General features: G+C 42.5%; 1 protein-coding gene across 11 annotated transcripts in view; it reads left to right on the top strand.

Moving 5' to 3' along the window:
• The window catches only part of OBSCN (obscurin, cytoskeletal calmodulin and titin-interacting RhoGEF), a 745,212-nt gene that overhangs the window by 443,973 nt on the left and 275,614 nt on the right, over positions 1 to 25,625 (top strand). For all 11 annotated transcript variants that reach the window (XM_029588301.1, XM_029588307.1, XM_029588308.1 and 8 more), the window contains 3 exons: positions 4,613 to 4,882; positions 9,428 to 10,783; positions 11,388 to 11,666. In XM_029588301.1, coding sequence (XP_029444161.1) covers positions 4,613 to 4,882; positions 9,428 to 10,783; positions 11,388 to 11,666 — 1,905 coding nt within the window. The remainder of the gene's footprint in view (positions 1 to 4,612; positions 4,883 to 9,427; positions 10,784 to 11,387; positions 11,667 to 25,625) is intronic.

The raw sequence follows: 25,625 nt of genomic DNA, 5'->3' as shown, positions 1-25,625 counted from the left end.
ACTTTTTAAAATGTGACTTTAATGTACAGCACACACCAGATATTAGCATGCTTCACTCTGCTGATAGGAGATAATGTTGTTAAGTTTATTTATTTATTTATTTATTTATTTATTTATTTATTTATTTATTGTTTTTGTTATACCGAGTTTCATGACTGGCATCTCATCAACCCGGTTTACAATTAACAATGTGTGAAAAGCATAAGGTAACGTGATAACAATATTCCCAATAGAACTGTGAACTTTAAATACAGAGAATCAATTGAAGGGTGTGAGAAAGTTACAATAAAACAATAAGTTTAATAAGTTTAAGCATTGACTGTCATATTATTGGGATTCATTTTTTGCCTTCAGCCCTTCCCGACCCACCTGAAGATCCAGAGGTTGTAAGTAAGAGCAGCCGCTCCATAACTCTGTCCTGGTTCACACCGCTGAGTGATGGTGGTGCTGGCATCATAGGCTATAATATTGAGATGAGAACAGCAGGCAGTGACTGGCAAGGGTGCAATACCCAACCTGTGCAGAGAATGGAGTTTGTTGTGGATGACCTGGTCCCAGGCGAAGCCTACAGATTCCGCATTTCATCCGTTAACAGAGTTGGTGTTGGAGAGCCAGCTCACTTACCCCAAATGGTACAGCTAGGTGAGGACCGGCAGACTCCCACCATGCACTGCAAAAATATTTGCACTCGTACTATGTTTGGCCTGTCACGTCTGCCTCATATGTACATGGGCCTTCATTTGCAATGTATTGGTGCACCATTTTTATGCTGTAGAGTTTCTGCCATGAAATATGGGCGATATAGTACAACACAGATTTCTTGCAAACCGTTCCAGGCAAAAGCAAAGAAAACTGGCAGTGGTTCATCTTCACTCCAATGCTACATTCACCGTATTTCATGGGCTGTCATATGTTGCATATGGTTTGCATTCAGTGTTGCATTTTCCCATGCTACCGATGGAAATTAGAGTTCTAGTCTGGGGTGACTGGGAGAGAGAACACTGGAATGGCTACAGTGCGCGGTGATGAGGATAACACAGAGCCTTGCTGGGCTTGATATAAAAAGGGAGGCACCATTGCCTTCCAAACATGCATTTTTATTGATATTCTTGTATTTCGTTTAGCTAGCAACTTTGGCTGGCCCCTCCCCGTGAGTACATCATAAACCCGTGCCGCCACTGCTTCTCTCTTCCTGCTTGTGGGGCTGGGAGCCCACCGAGCATATTGGGAATTCTTGCCGCTGCCGTCTTCTTCCTACCTGCGAGGCTGGGGATCCCTGCCAGGGATATCATGAATAGGCTCCACTGCTGCGGGTTTCTTCCTGCTCACAGGGCTGGGATTCCCCCAAGCACATCAGAAATGGCCCGTTGCTCCCCCTCCCCCCCCCCGGGTGTGCCGCCCCGTGCAAATGCACGGTATGCACACCCGGTAGCACCGGGCCTGGTGGCAGGCACGTCACAGAGCTCATAAACAGACGCCAACAATTTTAAAATTCCATTTGTTTTGCCAGCTGTGACAGAATCCTTTTTCATACGTATACGCTTATTGCTGATTATGGTCAAACTTGCAGTTATGTAAATAAAGCTACAACTCTCCAGAGACTGCCTGCGTCGATGTGGCAGGTTGGTGGTGCCAGGAGCCATTTGAAAAGGGCATGGGGGTCCTAGGAGTCTGGATGTTCAAACATTTAGATCAGTACAAAGCCATGTGGGTAGGCATGGGAAGGGAGGAGTGCTGGGGAAAAACGCAGTGTTAAATGTTTATTTACGAATGTTTATTTGTATGCCGCTCAGAACTATGGATGGTGTGGCATAGAAATATTTTAAATAAATAAATAGGTGCTCTTGTATACTCCCCTACATAAGATGGGAGGAGAAAGATGACAGAAAATGTTTGGACAAGGAGTGATATTTTCAAGTGGTCACACTTTATGGCTGGCAGTTGGGATATATCCTTAGCAGTGTGGACAGGAGTAAACTGGGCAGACTGGATGGGCCAGTTGGCCTCTTTCTGCCATCATCTACTATATGTTACTTTCCTCACCTTCAGGCCAAAACAGTACAGTGCGCTCCGGCGGAGCGCACTGTTAACCCACGATTGAACACGTTTTCAACGCGTTAGCGTTACCCCTTATTCAGTAAGGGGTCGAAAACGCGCGTCCAACCCCCCGAACCTAATAGCGCCCGCAACATGCAAATGCATGTTGCGGGCGCTATTAGGTATTCCTGCGCGATTCAGAAAGGAAAATGTGCAGCCAAGCCGCACATTTTACTTTCAGAAATTAGCGCCTACCCAAAGGTAGCTTCTAATTTCTCCGGGCACCGGGAAAGTGCACAGAAAAGCAGTAAAAACTGCTTTTCTGTGCACCCTCCGACTTAATATCATGGCGATATTAAGTCAGAGGTCCCGAAAGTTACAAAAAGTTTAAAAAAAAAAAATTTGAAGTCGGCCCGCGGCTCGCGAGTTGAAAACCGGACGCTCAATTTTGCCGGCGTCCGTTTTCCGAACCCATGGCTGTCAGCGAGTTTGATAACCGACACCAGCAAAATTGAGCGTCGGCTTTCGAACCCGCTGACAGCCGCACTCCTGTCCAAAAAGAGCCGCTAGGGACGCGCTAGTGTCCCTAGCGCCTCTTTTTACCTCTTTACCGCCGGCCCTAATTTGAATACTGAATTGCGCGCACAGGAGAGCGGGCGTTTGCCCGCTCTCCCGCGGACTTTACTGTATCGGCCTGCTTGTGATCTGCAGGAACCACAGTTAAATCCCTCGCAGGGCTGTCATATGCACCTCCCTCTGGTTGTGAGGTGATACGCCGCCAACCAGAAACAGCAGAGCAGCTGCTATTGAATTGTATACATCTTTAAATTACGCGCAAGAATCTTTTCCAGATCGGATGGTTTGGTGGCTTAGTGGCCTTCTGCCACCCTGGGCAGCTGGGATGCTGCAGAGACAGCGCTCACAGCCCCTCCGGGGACCGGGAATCCCAGTCACCTTGCACCAGTGGTGGGATTTAAAGCCCATGATGGTGGCATTCTAGAAGAATCCCTGGTCAAAGGCTATCACCGGGATTACTGGTTGAAGAGAACCGAGAGGGGAGATGACATGGGTGAAAAATGAGTGGCTAATTGCGAATGAAGGCTCGCGGCACCAGATCTCACACCTGGCTCCGTCTGAGCCAGAAGTCTAAAGGAGCAGGGGGGAAACTGAAAGATCCCTCCCCGCACCCCACACAAAAAAAATAAAAAATTCCCCTTTTCCAATCATCCAGTGGCATGCAGGGGGTTATATATCTGTGTGGGCTGTAAAGTAACAGTTTTATCTCAGACAGGACATTTCTGCATGGATCTTCTGGATGGTCACCCTGGTCGTCCTGAGTGACAGGACCTTGTGTCTGCAGACCTTGCAGGGCCGGAGTTGAGCTGTCCCCCGATTTAAAGGGAAAGTGCACTGAGCTCAGGCAGAACTTAGCTTCTGATTTCCTTGGCTGTAGGAGAACAGGGATATTGTTGGTGGATGGAAGGAAGGAAGCAGCAGCCAAACGTATGGTTTTCCAGCAATCCTCTTCTTCCAGGCGTACCGAGGACCTATGGCTTGTGCACGACTGCATGGCTGATCCAGGCGGAAATGCACATTCCTGCAATCTTCTTTTGAACTGGAATTAGTTTTTGCCTGCCGCTTTTATTTTATTTTCTCCCCCTGAAGAGAGCTCAGTGCAGATCTATAGGGCCTTGGTCTGTGAAGGGTGCAGCTCTATTCCCAATTAACTTATGACAGCAACAATAGCACACAATAACAGTATATTTTATCTGATACGCAGAGTTTCTCCTGGAGAATACCAGACTGATATGTGAAGCAGGCTGAGTGCTTCAGTATAGACACCTAAGTCAGATACTAAAGTAAGGTGCCTATATTTAGCCAATCTAAGGCACCTTAGTATTGGTCTGCCTAAAAGTGCCGAACTTTAATGTTAGATGCCTTAAACTGAGGCACCTAAAGTTAGGCCCAGCTACGGCATCGCCTATCTTAAAGTGCCAGCACTTTACGTAATTCCCCCGACCTGGGCCTGCCTTTGGCCCTGCCTACTTTCAAGGCGCATAAATATAGGTGCCTTGTAAATGTAGGTGCTTAGCAGGGGGGGGGAGGGGAAGAGGGATTTTTATTATGGCAGATCTAGGCATCCTATCTTATACAGTTATAGGTGCATAGATTTTTAGAATCCTGGACTCAAAAGGGTTATTGTGTGTAATCTGATTTAAATGTGTTGATATCAAATGTAAGAGAAAGAGTCAGTTTATGAAAGCCAGATCCCCTTTTTATAAACTAAAAATAAATTTTTGTGCTTTAACAATCTGGGTAAACCTTTGTAGTGCACTGTAATTGTTTGCATTGTTTCAAAGATGCATGCTGCATTTTTTCATTAATCTTCCCCTCTTTGGCTTCAAGGTTTGTCTGCATTCCCCCCCTCCCCCTCCCCCTGAATAAAAGATGCAGTAATATAACGATATAAACCTTGAAAGCATGGATGCCTCATGGTGTCTTCAGCACTTCAGTTCTCTAGTGGAAACAGTAGTGAAGTATTAGCAAGTCAGTGTCCCAATTTCTGTCATTCCAGAGCCTCTGGTCACCATAACTCAACCCTTAAAGAGCAAGGAGGTCCGAGAAGGGGGCGAAGTTCATTTGACATGCAAACTGTCCAGTGAAAGTCAGGAGGTGAAATGGATGAAAGGGAAAGAAGACGTGCATCCTGGAGAAAAATACGAAATCATCTCTGATGGGAAGAACCAGTCGCTCGTCGTCCATCAGTTCACACCAGAGGATCAAGGATCGTATACCTGCGTGGCATCTTCGGATGCTCAAACGTCTGCTGACCTGTCCTTGGAAAGTATGTTTGTTTCTGTGCATATCATGTATCTCTCAAGGGGCAATTCTAAAACCAACATTTAGGAAAATAAGTTGTTGTGTCATTATCTGTGGTGTGTGAAAAGAGGCAGAAATAACATAAACACGGGTTTATTGTAGAGCTAAAAGCTTGCATATTTGCTTACAAAGAGATAGAACTGCTGCATGCAATACTTAGGGGCAATGCTATCCGATCAACTAGATTATACACTTGGGTGCCATCTAGTGTCTGGACCCAAAAATGCATGTGCTATGCCAAATACAAATGCACAAGTAAATGCAAAATTCAGAGCTATGCAAATAGTTGTGTGTGGAGATATTAAAAGGTGGCCGCCAATAACAGTCATCATGTTCAAAGTTTAAAATTAGGGCCACAAGAGCACTCTGCACTTCAGTCATTCATTTCCTTTTTGATCACTTGTAAGTCCTTTCCCTGTTCTTAGCTACGAAACACATTATTTCTCTCTTGTTTGACTGTCTATCTCCTATTATCCATTTTATGATATGCTTCCTTGATGACATCATGCACATCTAGTGCCTGCCCTAATATTAATGTCTCCATAGCATAAAGATATGTTGTAAAAAATGTTTTCACACTTCAGGGGAAAAAGAACTATTTTGCAGATTTTCTGTCTGAAGCACAGACAGGTAGATGAAAGAAAAGGTAATAAACTCAAGGCACTGCTCTCCCTACACGACACCCTCATTAAAGGAACCGACTCAGGTACCTCTTATCTTATTGCCATGCTTGACATCTCGGCGGCATTCGACACAGTCAATCACGATGTACTCCTCAACATACTCAGGAGTATCGGGATCACTGGCAATGCCCTATCCTGGATACGATCATATCTCCAGGATCGCCTTTTCACTGTATTAGTAGATAACAATGAATCTGACCCCGTCAATCTTCCCCAAGGTGTTCCCCAAGGTTCCTCCCTCTCCTCTACCCTATTTAATATATACATGCTTCCCCTCACTACCCTCCTCACTAACCTCCACATCAAGCATTTCATTTATGCCGACGATGTGCAACTCATTTTCCCATTCTCTGACTCTCTCCATACTGCTCTGCTTAACTGGGAAGCCTGTCTTTCCTCTATCAACAAATTACTAAATGACATGCAACTAGCTCTAAATCCCAGCAAGACTGAACTCTTAATCATATCTAATAGGCCACCGCTACCAGACATCCCACCTGCATACTCATCCACATCTTTCCCATCACACGTTCGCAACCTTGGTGTCCTTATTGATAACCATCTTACTTTCAAACCCTTCATCAAATCTATCATCAAGGAATGCTATTTTAAGCTCCAAACCATAAAAAAACTCAGACCACTGCTACACTTTTCTGATTTCCGCACTGTACTCCAGTCTATCATTTTATCTAAGGTAGACTATTGTAATGCACTCTTTCTAGGCATTCCCGCCACCTATACCAAACCCTTACAACTACTACAAAACGCTGCCGCTAGGATACTATCAAATTAAAAAAAAGAGATCACATCACCCCCACACTTATCGAACTTCATTGGCTCCCTATACACTCCCGAATTCTCTATAAAGCCCTTTCCATCATCCACAAAAGTCTGTTGAACTCTAACCTCAATTGGATTAAACCCCCCACTCCTCCCCCGTACCTCGAATAGACCCACACGTACAGCCCTCCAAGGAACCCTACGTGCCCAACCCATCAAATCTTTCAAATTATCATCTACCATAAGCAGAGCTTTCTCTCTCGCTGGCCCATCCATATGGAACTCCCTGCCTCCCGATATACGCCTGGAAACATACACACCCACTTTCAAGAAAAAACTGAAAACATGGCTCTTCCAGCAAGCTTACCACACATCACCTGCCATTACATAAACCCCCACTGTTTAACTAAAAAAAATTGAGTAACTAAGAATTTGCTACATGACTAGGAATCTATTTCTCGGAATACGTCTCATGCCCATCGATTTTGTACTTTGACTCGGCTACTTATGTAATTAGCTTTTGTAAATAGTTGTGATTTTGCTGATTTTGCTGTATCTATTTATTGATATCACGGACGCTCGCGGCATAGTCAGCTCTATACCCTATCCCACTTTTAACCACCTTGTTCTCAGTTACATGTAAGGGCCCCGCCCAAAAGTTAACCTGTTTTTTCAATGTTATATGTAAGGGTTCTGCCCATTTGTTCCTTTTTAACTGTAAACCGATGCGATGTGTAAACGGTCATCGGTATAAAAGAAACTTTAAATAAATAAATAAATAAATAAAATAATTCTCATTCAAAGCAGCCATTTTACAGGGAAAGTACCCCTTAGGACTCCTAACATTACACAGTTACTCAAAAAACATAGGGATTCAATGTTGCAGCACAGAAAAATTCAAAAAGGCAAATAAATATTGTTTGGCAATCTGAGCAAATAGACTATACTTCTTAGAAGCAACTCAGCTTCTCAATCTTGCATCTCCTAGACACCCTCTTACAAACACTCCATCAAGATTGCGATCTCATTCCCACCCCACATCTCTTACCCTCTAATATCAGGAAAGACCTCTCATAGAGAGAGGCTTAGTACTCAAAGACCTCATATCTAGGGAAGACAAGGAGGCTTCTGAACCCACCGCTGATCTGTCTAGGAGGGTTGTGGACAGCAATCGGTCAGCAGTTTTCAGATATCCATTTTACAGATATGGACACTGGGCAAGAGCTTTATGCTTTCCAAAAAAAAAAAAAAATGGAGAGGAACGCAAAGAATACTAACTTCTATCCTCAGGAGTTTGAGGTCTTGGTTCAGCAAATGGCAGTAAAGTTTCTCTTAGTTTATTATGAGCTGTCCAGGGCCATAGTCAACCATCCCATTAGGATAACAGTTCAGATTGCTGTTATCATCATGGGGTTGATAATCTGGATGATGGTGGAGCTCAGTGCAGAACTCTTCATCACTGACCTGATCCTCTATCGCAGGGCTTCCCAAACCTGTCCTGGGGATCCCACAGCCAGTTGGGTTTTCAGGATATCCACAATGAATATACATGAGATATGTTTGCATACCATGGAGACTCAGTATACGCAGGATTTAGGATACACGCATGTGAATTAGATCAACTAGTTGGGATCTTCTGGGTACTTGTGACTTGGATTGGCCATTGTCAGGATTCTGGGCTCAATGGACCTTGGCATGACCTAGCATGATACTTGTTATGTTCTTTGCTGAGTCCAGACAGAACCATGGTCTGTGGTCACTGGTTAAGGACTCTCACTACAATGAGTTGGCTAGGTAGGGGTAATATAAAATTGTGGAAAATCCTGGGTTGTTGCAAATGAAAGCTCATTATGCTGTAGCCCAATAGTTGTTTCAACTGAGCTAGAAGCTCAAAGGAACAAGCAAAAATGCCAGGTCAATTTTTTTAAAAAGTAAGGTATGCATTTTGGCCTAAGTTTAAAAAGGAAACATATGTGATATATTTTGATGGCTAACCTAAGATATGCCATATTGAGTCAGACCAAGGGTCCATCAAGCCCAGTATCCTGTCCCCAACAGTGTCCAATCCAAGTCACAAGTACCTGACAGGTCCCCAAACTACTAATGCCGGTGACAAGCAGTGGCTATTCCCTTTTGATTAATAGCAATTTATGGACTTCTCCTCCAGGAACTTATCCAAACCTTTTTTAAACCCAGCTATACTAGTTGCCTTAACCACATCCTCAAGCAATGAATTCCAGAGCCTAATTGTTCGTTGAGTGAAAAAGAATTTTCTCCAATTTATTTTAAATGTGCTACTTGCTCTTCATGGAGTTCCCCATTTTCCTTGTATTATCCAAAAGAGTAAATAACCATTTCATAGTTACTCGCTCAAGCCCTCTCATGGTTTTATAGACTTCTATCATATCCCCCTCAGCCATCTCTTCTCCAAGCTGAACATATCTTAAACCTTTCCTCATAGGGGAGCTATTCCATGCCCTTTATCATTTTGGTCTTCCTTTTCTGTACTTTCTCTAGTGCAACTATATCTTTTTTGAGATGCAGCGATCAGAATTGCACACAGTGCTCAAGGTTCGGTCTAACCATAAAGTGATAGGGGCATTTTGACATCCTCTGTTTTATTCACCATTCCCTTCCTAATAATTCCTAACATTCTGATTGCTTTTTTTGACTGCCATAGCAGACTGAGCAGACAATTTTAATATAATATCAGCTATGACTCCCAGATCATTTTCCTGGGTGGTAATTCTTAAAATGGAACCTAACATTGTGTAGATACAGCATGGGTTATTTTTCTGTATATGCATCACCTTACACTTGTCCACATTAAATTTCATATGCCATACGGATGCTTAATCTTCCAGTCTTGCAAGGTCCTTCTGCAATCTATCATAATCTGCTTGTAATTTAACTTATGGTATTTATTATGTTTTCTAAAAAATTATATCACAGTTCTTATATAAATCATTCCTTATGGAACTTGAAACATTTAATTTTGTTATGAACAAATACTATACTTTATATTCTTTAATATCTTTACATTTCAGCAAAAATTGTTTCTGAAGTGTTGACAAAACAAGAGCTTTTGAAGGAAGTACAAGAGATGGTCAAACTTGAAGAAATAGAAGAAGGCACTGTCCAGCCCAGTTTACCACTTGAGGCTGCTCAAGAAGGTGATCTCCATCTCTTATGGGAAGCTTTGGTACAGAAACGAAGAATGAGCAGAGAACCAACCCTGGATTCCATCTGTGAAGTTCCAGAAGAAGATGATAAACTTAAGCAGAAAAAAGAAGCAGAAATACGGGCAGATTTCTCAGAAGGTTATACATCTGATGAACAGGCTAAGACTGGAGAAGCTGACTTCTCTTTTACAAGTTCAGATGATGAATCCAGGGCAGGAACCCCATCACTAGTTTCTTACCTCAAAAAAGCTGGGAAGTCCACTATTACTATAGGTAGTAAGGTTCAAACAGTGTCCACTACCAAATTCTGGAAACAATCGGAGAAAGGTCCTGATGATATGAAGCCTGAGCCACCCATGCCACCTGCTGAACCAGCTGACTTAGACATGGATGATGATGACCCTTCAATGAATAAAGCAGCTGTGAAAATTCAGGCTGCTTTTAAAGGCTACAAAACCAGGAAGGTGATAAAACAGCAAGAGTGTCCAGTGTTTGGAGAGACTTTCAAAGACCTTACTGGTGAGCCTGGAGGCACTCTCCATCTTGAGTGTGTTGCCATCAGCAAGACTGATATAAAAGCCCATTGGCTGAAAGATGATGAAGAACTTTCTGATGGGCGTCATTATCATATTGACAATTACAGTGATGGAACATGCTCCTTAATCATTACATGCCTTGACCCAAAGGATACAGGAAAATACACATGTGAGGTCTCTAATAAGTTTGGTGTGGTTTCCCACAGTGCAAGGGTGGTAGTGGGCAGTGAGTCACCAGAAGCTGTTCAGAAGCACAAACCAGGCCCTTCTAAATCCAGTACTGACAGTGAGACAGATAGCTCTTCAGGAAGTGAAATTGATGATGCATTCCGCAAAGCAGGTAGACGACTTCACAAGCTCTTAAAGTCCAAGATCTCTCCTGACATATCAGATGTGGAAGAGGAACAATTTGTTAGTGCTGATGAAGGGGACTTGGGAACGGTAGATCCTCAGACGTATCGTGAAGATGATAAGTACATCTACATCAAATTTGAAATCATGTCCGAGGCCAAGATAGCTGCCAGTAGGTTCAGAGAAATGTTTGCAGCAATGGGTATCCCAGTTGACATTGACATTATTGACCAAGGCATAAAGAAAATAGAGCTACGGATAATGAAAGCAGCACAGGTGCAACAACAGCCAACAGAGAGAAAACCTCAGATCACTCTTTTGACCTCAGATACTGGTAAGTGTGATGCACTCTTTTTCTCCCTTTTCATTGATTCTCATGGACGTGGGATTAGTTCAAGTACCCTAAATATAAGCACAGTAAAAGATAACAATCTCTCTAGAAAATAATTATGTTGATTTTAATTTATGCAAAAGTCTACTTTGAACTTGCCCAATGGAACCTTCCTCCAGGTGCCGTACACTATAGCAGGCCATTAAAACATACATACAGGCAACATCAGTTTAACTTCATTGGATATTCATTTCATGTATCATGACTATAATGTAAAAATATTTGTTCAGTTTTCTTTTGCTGATTGCTGTAGCTGTTATTCTACACATTTATTATGTATATACAAACTTTAATTCAGAATGAGCCCTAGATATAATGTAGCATGTACCCCATTAACTTTAAACACGTTAGTACAGCATTTGACAACTGATAATTTAGTAAATGTTCTTTAAAAATAAATTTCAAGAAAACATTTTGAGTGTTCATTCCATTTTCACAGTACTTTAGTATAGAATGGTATAATTCTTAAAAACATATTTTAGACTGCAATTATTTGCAACCTGTTTAATTTTTTATTTTTCTGTCACTTATATTTTGACAAATAAAGCTCCAATCTTTGTAACTGAACTACAAAACCAAGAGGTGCAAGATGGCTACCCAGTCAGCTTTGACTGTGTTGTCATTGGCAAGCCCATCCCCACTGTTCGCTGGTTCAAGGATGGAAGAGTGATTGAAGAAGATGACCATTTCATGATTAACGAAGACCAAGAAGGTTGCCACCAGCTGATTATTACGGCAGTGATTCCCACTGACATGGGAGTGTATCGCTGCTTGGCAGAAAACAGGATGGGAGTTTCTTCAACCAAAGCTGAGCTGCGAGTGGACAGTAAGTATGGCAGGTTACCATATGGCTGCATGAAATTACAGAGGCAAGGTATCATAGTGTGCAGAATATTAATAACTCTACATAACAAAAAGCATGTATTCCTGTGTAGTTTGTAAACTGATATTACAGCTTAGACACATAATGCAATGTAGTTTATAGTAGAATTATATAAGCAGAAGATATGGATTTATATATGGAATTGTATAAGCAGAAGATCCCAATGGTTCACTGTTGTGGAGTGAGGCTGTTTGCTTTTAATCTGTTAAGAAACTGGATTATCTTTTACTCTGAGGAAATATCTGTGAAATCCTGGATTTATATAGTAACCTAAACCCAGGGTACACCAAATAATACAGGAACAAGTCCCTTCCCTAAATATATTACAATCAAAGTGGGTACCTGAGGCAACAGCAAGATAAAATGATCTGCCCAAGGTAACAATCAGGCCGATTCTGTAAGGTTTGTGGGAAAATGGGCGCTCAGTGTTGAGTGCCCGCTCTCCCAACGCGTGCCCAGCCACATCTCCTGGGCGTGCGATCCTGTATTTAAATGAGGGGGTCACGCTAAAAGGAGGCACTAGGGACAGAAGAACATGCCATCTGGGTCAGACCAAGGGTCCATCAAGCCCAGCATCCTGTTTCCAACACCAACAGTGGCCAATCCAGGCTACAAGTATCCTAGTTTTCTGAACTCGCTGACAGCCATGGTCTAGGAAAACGGACACATTTTTGGTTCCTCCAACTTAATATCACTAGGATATTAACTCAGAGTGTGTACAGAAAAGCAGTATTTTCTAGAGATGTGTGAAGCCCGAACCTATTGGCTCCGGCTTTGGTTTCAGCCCGCAGCGGGAAATTTCGTTTTTCCCGCGGTTCAGGGTTTTATTTCTGGGGAACCCGAAATTTCAGGTTAGCGCGCACTAACCCGAAAAACAAATTTTCCCGAAATTTCGGAAAAATTCCAATTGTTTTCGAGTTTCCCGAAACAGGACGAACGCATTTTCTGCTTTTTTGTACACTTGTTCGGGCTGCTCAGAAATTAACGCCTGCCCAGCATAAAATGTGCAGATTGGCCACACATTTTTTTCAGTATCCCGGGTTAATAACTAATAGCCTCATCAATTAATATTTGCATGTGATGAGTGCTATTAGTTTCGGGGGGGGTTACCATTTTCCACATGCTAAACCCCTTAGGGGTAGATTTTCAAAAAGTATGCGCGCGCGTCCATGTGTGCGTGCTACCCGGTGCTCACAAATGGACGCGAGCATGTTATAAAATGCCAGGTCAGCGCGAGCACGGGGAGGTATAATTTTGCAAAATTGCATGGCAGCACATCGGGGCCTTCCCCAGTTCCCTCCCATTCCACTCCAATTAAGGAGCGGATTGGGAGGGAACTTCCCAACCCCTTACTCTAACCTCCCTTCCCCTTCACCTATCCTACCCCCCCCCTTCACCTCTCCTACCCTCCCCCCTATCCCTATCCTAACTACCCTTATTTCTTTTGTTTTACCTTTTGCTCCTGCAAAGGAGAAAGAGCAAGTTGTGCACGCCAGTACCTTGCCGGCGCGTGATCCCACAGCACAACGGCAAATGGCTGCTGTACCGGGTGCCTCTAAACCCACCCCCTGGACCGCCCTGGCACGTTTACGCGCGAGGCTGGGCCCATTTGAAAACTGGCCCGGTGCATTTAAGGCCCGGCCACATGCATATACCCCGGGATTTACGTGCGCCGGGGTTTTAAAATCTACTCCTTACTGTATAAGGGATAGTGGATGTGCATCAAAACCATGTGTCCAACTGCGGGTAAAACAGTGCACACAGCTGAGTGCACTTTACAGGATTGGCCTGATTGAGTGTTAATGCGAGAAGCAAACTGCAAACCTGTTCTCCTGGTTTCCAGGCCATTATTCTAACTGCTCTCGAGCTGATTTTAAAAAAATGTATAGTATGTAAGATAATAGGAGAAATTTAACTGGTTCTCCTTGAACAGATATTCAGTCACACATGACTAATTGTGCAGCTAAATATCCAGTAGGCATGTGCAAAAGCAAAATTTTCATTTTGGTTAATTTATTAATTTTATAGGTCATCTCCATTTGTTTGGTTTGTTTCCAACAAACAAAATTCATTTATTTGTCTTATTTATTCATTTTTGTACCATTAAAATCAATGGGGGAAGTACTGCAGCCTCTTTTGGGCTCCAAAATTGTTTTTTTCCCATCAATTCTAATGAAGCTTGTGGGAAGACATCATCAGAAGAAGGAAAACAAAACTGTAAGACATATAGACTTTGGCAAAGTGACACTAAAAGTGGCATGAATAGCCTAAGGCACAGTGACAGGAGTTTTCCAAGGCACTATGAGAGGAGTAGAGAAGCAGAAAGAGTAGGAAGAGCACCCAAAGCTTCAAACAAAGGCACCACCATCAACAACAATGGAATGAGCCCTCAAAGGCAGCATAAGAAGCAAAGTGGCACCAAGAGTGGCATCAACATTTTAAGGCACCATAAAGGGCTAAGCAAAAAAGGAAGCAGGAAAAGCCCCAAGGTACAGATAAAGGAACAAAGCAGAACAAGGAGTGGTATCAACACACCAAGGCATCATGAGAGGTGCAAAGCAGCCTCCGGTAGTGACAAGAACACCCCAAGGTGTAGAGTTTGTGATATCAAAGCAGAGTGTCAGCAAGATTCTCAAAGTGCAGTCTGTGTATGGCAGCAATGCTGAGTAGAAGAAAAACTCCTAAAGTGTATGGTAAGGGGGACATAGCAGCAAGGCAGAGTGGCATGGGAGTTGTCTGTCTTCCTATTGAAGCATTTGCCACTTGTCAGATTGCGTACAAGAGAATGATCCATCATCAGTATCATTTTTATGACATAAACTTTTATAATATTCCCAACTTGAACATGATCTTGCTGCTGGGTGAAATTTTGGATTTCTTGTGAAAATTTCTTTCTGATTGAAACTTTTGTCACAATCAGAACATGACAATGGTCTCTCGTCCTTGTGGCTTTCTTGGTAATTTGTGAGGTTTGATTTATTAAGAACGTTTTTCCTATATTTTGTAGCTTAACACAGTCGCATTTTCTTGTTGATTTTCTGGTTTTGCATCAGTTATCTCTTCCTACTGAAACTTTTCCCACTTTTTCTCAAAACTCCATTCTCTGAATTTCTAACTCTCCTTGATCAGTCCTTGGGGAGAAAAGACCCAAATCACAAGCTCAGGGGGAAATTTATATCCTTGAGACACATCTCACAACAAGGTGGGGATAGAGCAAGGGGAGGACCCCAAAAATGCAAAACCCTTTTAGATGAATAAAGGGCAAAGCCTGATCACACAAGAAAGAAATAGAGTGGAAGAACTAGGATGGGATACAAGCAGCAAACAATAAAAAGGCATCATATCCCCAAGGTGTAGCATTAGGGGCATGGCAGCATGACCTCCAATGTGGTAAATCAGGGCATGGAAGCTAGGCAGAGTGGCAAAATACCCTCAGAGTTGTACATTGTGGCATGGAAGGTCGGTGTACTAGCAGCAAGGCCTCCAAGGTGGTACATCTGGGACATGGCAGGTAGGCAGTGGCAGCAAGACTTCCAAGGTGCTTTCAGTTATCTTGCCTCTCACATGGAAATTCTAGAAATCCCAGCAAAAGCAGAATGATTTAAAAATAACAAAAACAACAACAACTTTTCCATCAGCCTTGAACGATGAGAGCTCACACTGTCCCCTGCCATTCAGAAGACACTCATTGGGCATGCTGGTTGGTGGGCAAGAAAGATAGTATGGAGCTACCTTAGCTAGGTTTGGCCATACTGCCAACTTGTGTGCCCAACATGCCAGCACATCTGTATTCATGTCCTCGATGGGTTCTGTGAAATATCGTTTCACAGAAATTTCTGCTGTGATCTTGCTGAGGTGGGTTGAAGGTCTCTTTTGCCAGCTGCTTTAGCTATGGCCTGTGTCAGGAGAGGTGGTTCTTTGCAGGCAATGTGACTTTGGCATATTGAGATGGTGAAGGAAGTGGTAGCTTTGCTCCTGTTTTTGAGCCTTCATCTGCCCACGCCCTGAGTCCAGCCTGCTGCCTCTTGCCATCTCAGCGGCAGGTCCAAATGGGCCAGGAACAGTGGGAGGACTGTTCATCACCAACACTCCACATGTTGGTTCCAGAGGCATGCAGGTCCGGCTGGGGGTCAGGCCCATGCTACACCTACCCTTGGTGCGGGATCATGCCAGGGGCCCAAGGGCACACGCCCTCTAAGGGGGACCACTCTCCTAGCGCTCCCCGGGTAACAGCTCTTTTTCCTGGGTGGTAATTCCTAATATGGAACCTAACATTATGTAACTATAGCATGAGTTATTTTTCCCTATATGCAACACCTTGCACTTGTCCACATTAAATTTCAACTGCCATTTGGATGCCCAATCTTCCAGTCTCACAAGGTCCTCCTGCAATTTATCATAATCCGCTTGTGATTTAACTACTCTGAATAATTTTGAATCATCTGCAAATTTGATTATCTCACTCATCGTATTCCTTTCCAGATCATTTATAAATATATTAAAAGCACTGGTCCAAGTACAAATCTCTGAGGCACTCTACTATTTACCCTTTTCCACTGAGAAAACTGACCATTTAATCCTACTCTGTTTCCTTTTAACCAGTTTGTAATCCACAAAAGAACATCGCCTCCTATCCCATTAATTTTTAGTTTTCTTAGAAGCCTCTCATGAGGGACTTTGTCAAACGCGTTCTGAAAATCCAAATACACTACATCTACCAGTTCACCTTTATCCACATGTTTATTAACCCCTTCAAAAAAAAATGAAGCAGATTTGTGAGCCAAGACATCCCTTCTGTAAATCCATGCTGACTGTTACAATAAACAATGTCTTTCTATATGCCCCTTTGGTAACTGGGAGTGCACCATTTAAGCAAATCCTCTGGGGACGTGCTGTTGGTTATGGCACACCCCTCTACAGCTGGCTAACCCAAGGGTTGGGAGCTGGAGCCATCTAGTGGAGACCTAAGGAGTCTGAACAGTAGCATTTGTGCTTGTGTATATAATTTTTGTATCACAGGGACAGGGCAATCAGAACACTTCAATTCAGAAAAAGATTTTAAAATATAATTTATTCAGCTGTTTATAAGAAAGTCCAAGACAAGTGTTCTGGGAGATACAATATGACTGCCCTCTATCAGTAATAACTTGCATCTCATCTAATACAGGAAGAGAGCCTTCTTTTATAATTAAAACATACAGTATTGCCGAAACTTCCAGAAAGGTGTAACCGCCCATAAACACATGATGCTGTTGTCATGACAATCTATCCTGTATAGGAAATGCTTGTGATGACACCCCCCATTCAATTGTAAAAATCATTCTATACTAGTCTTCCCTGAACCATCCTCCCATCATACAAGTTCCTGTATCATTCTGGCTTTGATGCAATGTATTCTTCTGTTCTTCTTTTGATATTCTTTAATTGTGTAAACACATAGCAAGTCTGTGGTTTCAATAGGAAACTCAGCATGAATTCCGTTTCTTGGCACCAGGATTTAATTAAAACTGTCACCTCAGGGGCATCTTCATTCACCTGGCTTCTGTTCGTTGAAATAGGCATCTGTAAGACAAAAGCCTGCATCCTGGACCCAGTTGTCATTAATGTCTTCCTGGCCTGTAATTATAGGCTTTGCAGAGCCTGCCAGTAGGTCGATCTCAGGGATATTCTGCAAGTCATGCTCAGAAAAGCACTCAGAGTTCATTCACCTCTGATAGGCCACAATACAGCAGAGGCATCTGGGAATTCTTGGTTATCTGCTCGGCCTATTCTTCACTTGTCTAGATATCACTGGTGAAAATGCATGCTACTCCCCTCTGCCTTAGCCAGCTGTGCCTGCATGCGACTATAGCTCTTGTTATTCAGGGTGGGGATAACCTGCCTACTAATATAGTCCTGGAGGGGATTTTTAAATTTGGGGCTAACTCATGTAGCAGACGCTTAAAGCCCATGTTCTCTACTACTTGCAGAATCTGGTCATCTAGGGCAATCATTTCCCCGATGCTCCTCATTACTGCTTTAGATGTTGCCTCCCTCTTTCTCAGGGACAATGTTATAGAATCCCATTTTCTCTATGGTGGGTTGCCACTGCAGATGAATGACAGGTGCCTGCTGGCCTGCCATTTGACTGGTGGAAGGGGCTGTGGGATTAGCTTGGGGAAGAGTCTTCCCCTTCCTCTGATTTTTATTTTGAGTGGCAGAAGGGGTCCTCAGGCTAGTACCGCCACCCTTCTCTGATGCCAGTGTTAATGGGTGCTGCTTCTGCAGGTGATGCTGCATTCCAGTATTTGTCTGATGCCCCACTTGCTTCCTTCGACTGATATTCTTACTGCAGTGAAAACTCTGAACAAAACCCAGATCCTCCCTCGCTTTAAAATGCCTCCAATTCAGGGATATCTTCTGCAATCTATGTTCTACATCCATGGAGGCTGATGCTAGCACTGGAGTTGAGGTGGACTCTAAGGGTGGACTCTGAGGAAAAATGCCAGGTTGTTCACTCACACTCTCTACCTGCACTGTCTGCTATTCCTGGGGGTTGCTTTCAACACACTCAGTATCATATATCTCCTCCATCACCGCACTGGAGGCTAAGATGCTACTGACTAATTCACCTAAATTTTCTTCAGCTACTAGCTCTTCAAGGTCTGATTCAGAGAATCCCAGACAAGATTCTTCCTCAGAATGAGTTAGTGAAAATACTACCTTCACTGTCTCAGAAACAGTAACCATAAAGGCAGGACCAGTGCAAGGGTCTGTAGCGCTCTAGGCAGACCAATGTAACACCACCTCCCCCAAACCCACCCTGAATTGAAAGTGCCCCTCTTACAGTACTCTCTACATTGCATACCACCTTGTCTCAATTGGCACTTCCTTCTGGTTTATGCACTGCGACTGCTCTTATACTTCCTTTGACATTTCAAAAATGGCACCCTTGCGTACATTGATGGCACTCTGCCCACTTGCGGTGCCCTAGGCTACTGTCTAGTCCTGCCTAATGGTCATGATGACCCTGCATAGAGGAGTGTGCTGCTGGTTTTGGGTGTTGCATTTCTGCTGCCCCTGTCTGCTAATGCTAGCCTTGGATAGCTCTCCCACCTTTTCTCTCTGATCCAAAACAAGAGGGAGAGAAACAGGCAGTGGTGGCACATGCTCTCCAAATTTAAATTGCTGCTGCCTTCCCCTGCTGCCAATCTGCAGCTCAAAAAGTCTTTTCAATTTAAGGGAAGGACTGCCTTTTTTATCAATGCTCTTAGTCTGGGCTGGCTCTGCTGCAAATCCTGTACCCTTACCAAAGCTGTGATGGATTTGGACGTGGATTTTCTACTGGGGTTTGGATATCACAAAGGAATTTATTTATTGATATTATACCCCCACTCACAATAACACTTTCCAGTGTATGTATGTGCTGTGTGCAGACACAAAACAACTGTTAGTTAAACAGAACCAATAACTTAGACTGGCAGCCTGGTGAAAATCTTATTCTCTTCAGTCTGTCAGTGTGTTAAGTTAACCTCACTGCTGACCTATCTCAGAGAAAAATAATCACTAGCACTGCTATAATCTCCACAATCCTATCCTGACCCTCCTCCAAGGAAGAGAAAAAGCAGCAGTGCCACAGCAGCAGAGAAGATCAGATAAAGCCCTTTACCGGTGCTAAATACAATTTTTATAGCTTTTTTTTTATAATTCTGAGAGAGCTTCTCAAATCAGATCCTTCACTAACTGCTAGAGAGGAAATACAGAGGTTCTTGCACATGCTCAGTCATTACAGTGGGAGTATGTCAGCATCATGTGATCCAGATAGCAACTATAGGCGGAAACACTACTTCAGTGTTTCCCAACCAGTATGTCATGGCACACTGATGTGCCTTCAGACCTGATCAGGTGTGCCATGCAAAAGTCACCACTGCCTGAAACTCAGATCCAAACCAGCATCTGGGCTCTGCTGTCAGTACCCCACAGCAAAAAGAGTCACCAGCAGATACCAGTAGGCGCTCCTTTCTAAGAACATGTGTACTCATGACATGCATGCCTCTACTTCCTAGCTATAGTATGAGCCCTGGAGTGTGTTAATTAATGAGCAGCATGCAGGGCATAAATTACTGAACCCTGCACAGTGCACACACCACCACTTCCTCCTCTTCCCTCTTCTGAGCCTCTGCCTCTGAGTTCCTCCATTTATGTCTTATCTCCAGACTGAGTGAGATGGGGACACTGAATATGATTCATTCTTTATGTATATATATATATATTTATTTATTTATTTATTTATTTGTTTGTTTATTCAAGAAACCAAATGCATATCATAAAAGCAATGACAATAATCCACAAGTATGCTACATAGTGCAAATATTGAACAGCCATTAATCAACGAACAACACTTCTCTTGTTTTCAAACCACCCCCTCTCCATCAGTCAATACAACTACCCTCCCATATGCGCTGGTCAGTGCTCAGCCACTCATGCACTCATACACTTCCCCACACATACAAACATAGTATCAGTCAAATATGAAGTGCCATAAATGTTACTATGGAAGATTGAGTTTCCACCAGCAAAGTTGCACAGTATCTATACCATAACAATAAATAACAATAAATACATAAATGTATTAGACTAAGGAATTTTACTTCCTGCTTATTCTGTTTCATTGTAAACCGGTTTGATATGCATTTTATGCAGGAAAATCGGTATAAAAAAACTATAAATAAATAAATAAATAAATAAATAACTGTAAGAATTCCTTTGCTTTAGCTATTTTTCTCTGCCTGTACGGCAGGAATTCATTATAGAAGTAACATACCATTAATCATTCCCACAATGTGATACTGGGGAAGAGCATCATTAATCCAGTGCAATAATATGGCTTTCTTGCCTAACAAGATTGCCAAATATAAAAAAAAAATGCTTCTCCAAAATTGCATATTTATCATCTTCAATATCCAATCCTAACATTATTAATGCGGTCGTCAGCTCCACTGGTTCTACCAGGACCTTTGCTTGCCTGTCTTGAATTTCCTGGCAAAAAAAACTCAGCCTTCCACAGATAACAAACATATGAATAAAGGTATCCACCTCTCGCTGACACTTGAAACACAGATCTGTACCAAAAATCTCAATTTATGTCCCCTTGCTTTATCAAGAAAGGCCCTATGCAAAAGTTAAATTGTGTTTCCCTGGTGTAAATATCAGAAGTTAGCTAATATAGTTGTGAAAAGAGACCAGGTAAGTCATCTTCCGTCATCTCTATTCCCAAATCCTCAGCCTAGGTATTCACTAAAGGCTTGAAATATATAACATCTACATTATTTCTCAGTAATTTATACCACCAAGCTATCTTATTACATTTCACTGGCGTACCTTTTCTACACAGGTCCAGTTTCTCCAGAATAGATTTTCCAGCATATACTTACCAATCAAATCTATAAAACGCCTAGCTCGTAGAATTGATATGGTACTTTTCTTGCAATGTTTGAAAAGAAACAGTGTCAGATAACCCAGGACATAATAAATCCCAAACCCTAATCAGTCCCTAAATAAATGAAAGAGCTTAAATTCTTGCCCCAGCACATGACGAACCAGCTGCATAAAAGGTGAATTAAGTGGAGAAAGTTTTCAAAAATCCCTTATCCACTTCCATGCTTTAATCAAAGAGTGCAACAGTAGTGACCTGTTACTCACATTAACATCACTTGCCCTGAATAATGCAATCTATTAATCAGTGAGACATCCCCTGTACATCAGATTGCAGTAAGGTTGTGGCAGCGTACTTATTAACTCCCAGCAATAAATCAGCAATTAACCTCACCTGACAGCTGACATTATACCACGGCAAGTCAGGTAGGTGCAAGCCACCCATCCGCTTATCATTTGACAGCTTGGCATAGCTTATTCTTGCAGGTTTCCCTTGCCAAAATAAACTATATTACAGCAGATGTGAACACTCTGGTATCACTTTGTTTTACTCAGCAAGGGACCATCTGAAGAGGGTGCAGTAACTTTGGCAGTGCAACCATTTTCACTAATGCACATCTCCCGTATAAGGATAATGAGAGGTCCTGCCACTTACCAAAGAGTTTCTTTACCCTTTCAATAGAATCTCTGATATTCAAATTATAAATAGCTGGATAAGATCTAGCTAGCTGAGTACCCAAACAGGTGAATTTATCTAACTCCCATGCAAATGAGAAACTGCCACTCCACCTCTCCGGTAAGATTCTATCAAGCAAGAATGCTATAGATTTGGAGCAATTAATGCTCAATCCCGAGAACTGACCAAAAGATGTTATCGTGCCCATTATATTAGGAATTGCCAGTGCCGGGTCACTCATAAATAGCAACATGTCATCTGCAAATATGCTGATTTTAAATTCATAGCCTCAGAATCAAATACCCTTAAATTCTCCCAGCTCTCGCTGCTTCATAACTAGGGGCTCTAAAAACATAAGAAATAAGAGTGGTGATAAGGGACACCCCTGGCACGTCCCCCTACAGAGAGAAGAGGAAACAGATGGATGACCATTCACTAAAATTTGAGCACATGGGGAATTATATAAAGCCTGTATACCATGTAAAAAGAAATCACTAATCCCATATTCAGCAAGCAACCAAAACAGATATGACCAGTTAACTTGTCAAATGCTTTTACAGCATCTATGCTAAGGAAAAGAACATCTAAACTACCAGTTTCCAAGGAAAGTAAAACCTTAACTATGTTAACTAGAGAAAACCTATTTTGCTCAAATCCTACCTGATCTATTCCAATTAAATTTGGAAATACACCCCCAACCTGTTAGCCAGAATAGAAGCAAATAACTTTACGTCAGTTTTAAGAAGCGAGACAGGGCAAAAGGATTCTGGTATTAATGGATCCTAATCTTTTTTTATGTAAAATCTGTTCATATCACTGGAGAACCCTTTACATTCTACCGCCTCCGTAAGCATAGATTGCAACCATGGTATTGTTGACTGTCTCAGAATATTATACAATTTGATTGCCCAATCCATCCGGGCCAGCAGCCTTAGACAACTTCAGCATTTTTATTTGTGTAGCAAGTTCGAGATCTGAAATTGGTCTGTTTAAAACGGATAATTGGTTCTCCATTATGTGGGGAATGTGCAACGTCTGGAAAAAGGACTCAAGAGCGGACAGTGATCCTGGCTGCCCAGCATACAAATTCTGAAAAAGGTCAACATATAATCTTGCAATTTTCAGATAATTTAGAAGTCTGAAGGCCATTTCTCATTTTAAAAGTTGATATATAATACAATTTCTTTTCATTATGTACTAAACACGCTAGCAACTGTCCAGCCTTGTTTCCAGATTTATGCAGCTTAAATTTATAAAAAAAATATATTGTACATTTGCCCTCTGTCCAAGCAATTTATACAGTTGCTTCCTGGCTCATGCACCTTTACTTTATCTGCTTCCTGCATAGTATGCGTTTGCTGCTATTTCAAAAAGAGGATATTGTGTGTCAGCTTCAATATGCATGCATCACTCTTGCGCCTCTTCCCCACAGCATAAGCAATAATTTGGTCCTGAAGCGTTGCTTCCCTGCCTCCCAAAATGTTATCTTACTATCATCAGACTGAATGTTGTAAGCATAGCAATTTGCCCCAACTGCACTCAAATATTCTTGAAATTCCCTATCATAATAAAGAGAAGGACTCGTTCTCCAGGGCCGGGAAGCCCCCTTCTCACCACAATTAAATGTCAGTGAAACAAGAGAAAGCTCAGATAATCCGTTATCGAGAATACCAGCAGACGTGGCATTGGAAAAAAGAGAAAAATTAGAAATGCATCTAATCAGGAGTACACCCCATGTGGGATGGAGAAGAATGTAAAGTCCCTCCCCTCCGGATGTAAGACTCTCCAAATATCCATCATCTGCAGTTCTGATAACAAAAGATTTTACGCCCGTAAGAGCCCAATTCTTCTTCAGTGCCTTAGCTAGCTTACAATCCACTCCACTTGACTGTCGGCTGAAATCTTAAAATCTCCTGCCATTATTGCACTATAGTCTGAATATTGAATCAACGCAGCCAATATACCAGAGAAAAATTAGTGACTATAAATATTAAGTGCATTCACATTACACGGTGCATATTGCTTCCCCAGCAGAGTTCCTAGCAGAAAAACAATCTACCTTGTGAATCCTCAGTGCATTTTTCAGCCTGGAAAGGGAAGTTTTTATGAAGAAAAATAACCACTCCACGGTGTCTGCTAGAGAAAGATGCTGCATAGCAATTCCCCTCCCAGTCTTTACACAGTTTAGCATGCTCTTTTTTGTCCAAATGGGTCTCCTGTAGGAAAACCACATCCGCTTTGAGTTTTTTTGAAAGCATTCAATATCTTGTTTTCCTTGTTTGGGAGTGGATTCCATCTAGATTCACAGGAAATAGATTAAAGCTTACCATGGAACCAATCCACCAAACAGTAACTACAATCGGAACATGCCTCTCCAGGACCCCAAGCTAGGCCCTGGGGAGCAGGAAACCCCCCCCCCCCCAGGTGAAACCTACTGCAGGGACAGCACCCCAGCGACATAGGACAGACTGAATACACACATCCACTCTATCGCCTTCACATTCACACAAGCACCTGATCCAGCCAAGTATCCACCCCCTCTTCCCCACCCCGTCTCCCCCAGATACACACCAACTCTGTCTCCACAAGAAACAAACCTCTTCCCCACCACCCTCCCTCATATTCTTCCTATACTCCTAGATAAAGATCTTCCTTCATCTCCGCAGACCCCTCAGTATACAAAGGGTTTTCCAACAGTGAAATTACCTGGCCGTGTTGGTTAAGTCAAAAGTCCTAACCAAACAAAGAAATATTTGCAAGATCAGTGGCCACTATCCAAATTGATATTAACTGAATCAGCATATTTGAGTAATAATCGTTTAAAAAAAAAAAAAAGAAAAGAAAAGTAGGACAAACAACCGGACCTCTGATCAAGGTTCTTTTTTTTTTTTTCCTTATAAACATTGGAATGAAAATACTCCAAATCACAAGTCAATGACATCCCAGACCACCAAATAGCATGCAGTCCAGAGAGGGACTTCAGCTTCAATAGATTCTGCAGGCAGAGCAGTGATAAACAAAGGAAGAGGAACTCCTCCAAAATTGGAGCAGCCTCGGAGGGAACTTTCCTTCCGCCTCCCCCCACCTGCCCCTCCCTTCCCCTACCTAACCCGCCCCCCCAGCCCTACCTAGAACCCCCTCCTTACCTTTGGAGGAAGGCTGCGCGGCTTGGCACGCAAGTTGCACAATTGTTCACCTCCTTGTGGCACTGACCCTGGATTTTATAACATGCGCGCTGCAGCACGCACATGTTATAAAATTGGGCGTAGATTTGTTCGCGCCAGGTTGCGCGAACAAATCTACGCCCGCACGCACCTTTTAAAATTTGGCCCATAATGTTTTTGTAAGTGTGCCTTGGACTTGAAAATGTTGGGAAATATTGGGCTAGTTAAAAAGATGCTGCATTGTGATTTGTCCTCTGTCTGGTTTCCTTGCCAACTTGTCCTGCCTCAGCTCTGATGTCACACAAGCAAGAGCTGGATGCTATAGTTACCAGTTATTTATTTTCTCAGCACTACACAGTTATAGATTTGAATGTGCCATAGACTTGAATGGGAAACATAAACGAATGACGTGAACATTTTTGTTCAAATTAATGGCATCCCTCCATTCATTGCAGGGATCCATGAATGAATCAAAAATAGACTTATTTATTTGTGTTTTACCCATTCGTTTCAAATGAATGCACATCCCTAGAATCCAGCTAAATCTATCCACTCAGAATTTTAGTAGGTAGATTTAGTCCTGCTATTTGTGTGACCAGGCTTACCAGGCTAAATTTAGATGGTTAGCACTAAATATCATGCTAACCA

This window comes from Rhinatrema bivittatum, chromosome 2 (genome assembly GCF_901001135.1).
Source record: "Rhinatrema bivittatum chromosome 2, aRhiBiv1.1, whole genome shotgun sequence".
Lineage (NCBI taxonomy): Eukaryota > Metazoa > Chordata > Amphibia > Gymnophiona > Rhinatrematidae > Rhinatrema > Rhinatrema bivittatum.
This window is presented reverse-complemented; position numbering and strand designations above follow the sequence as displayed.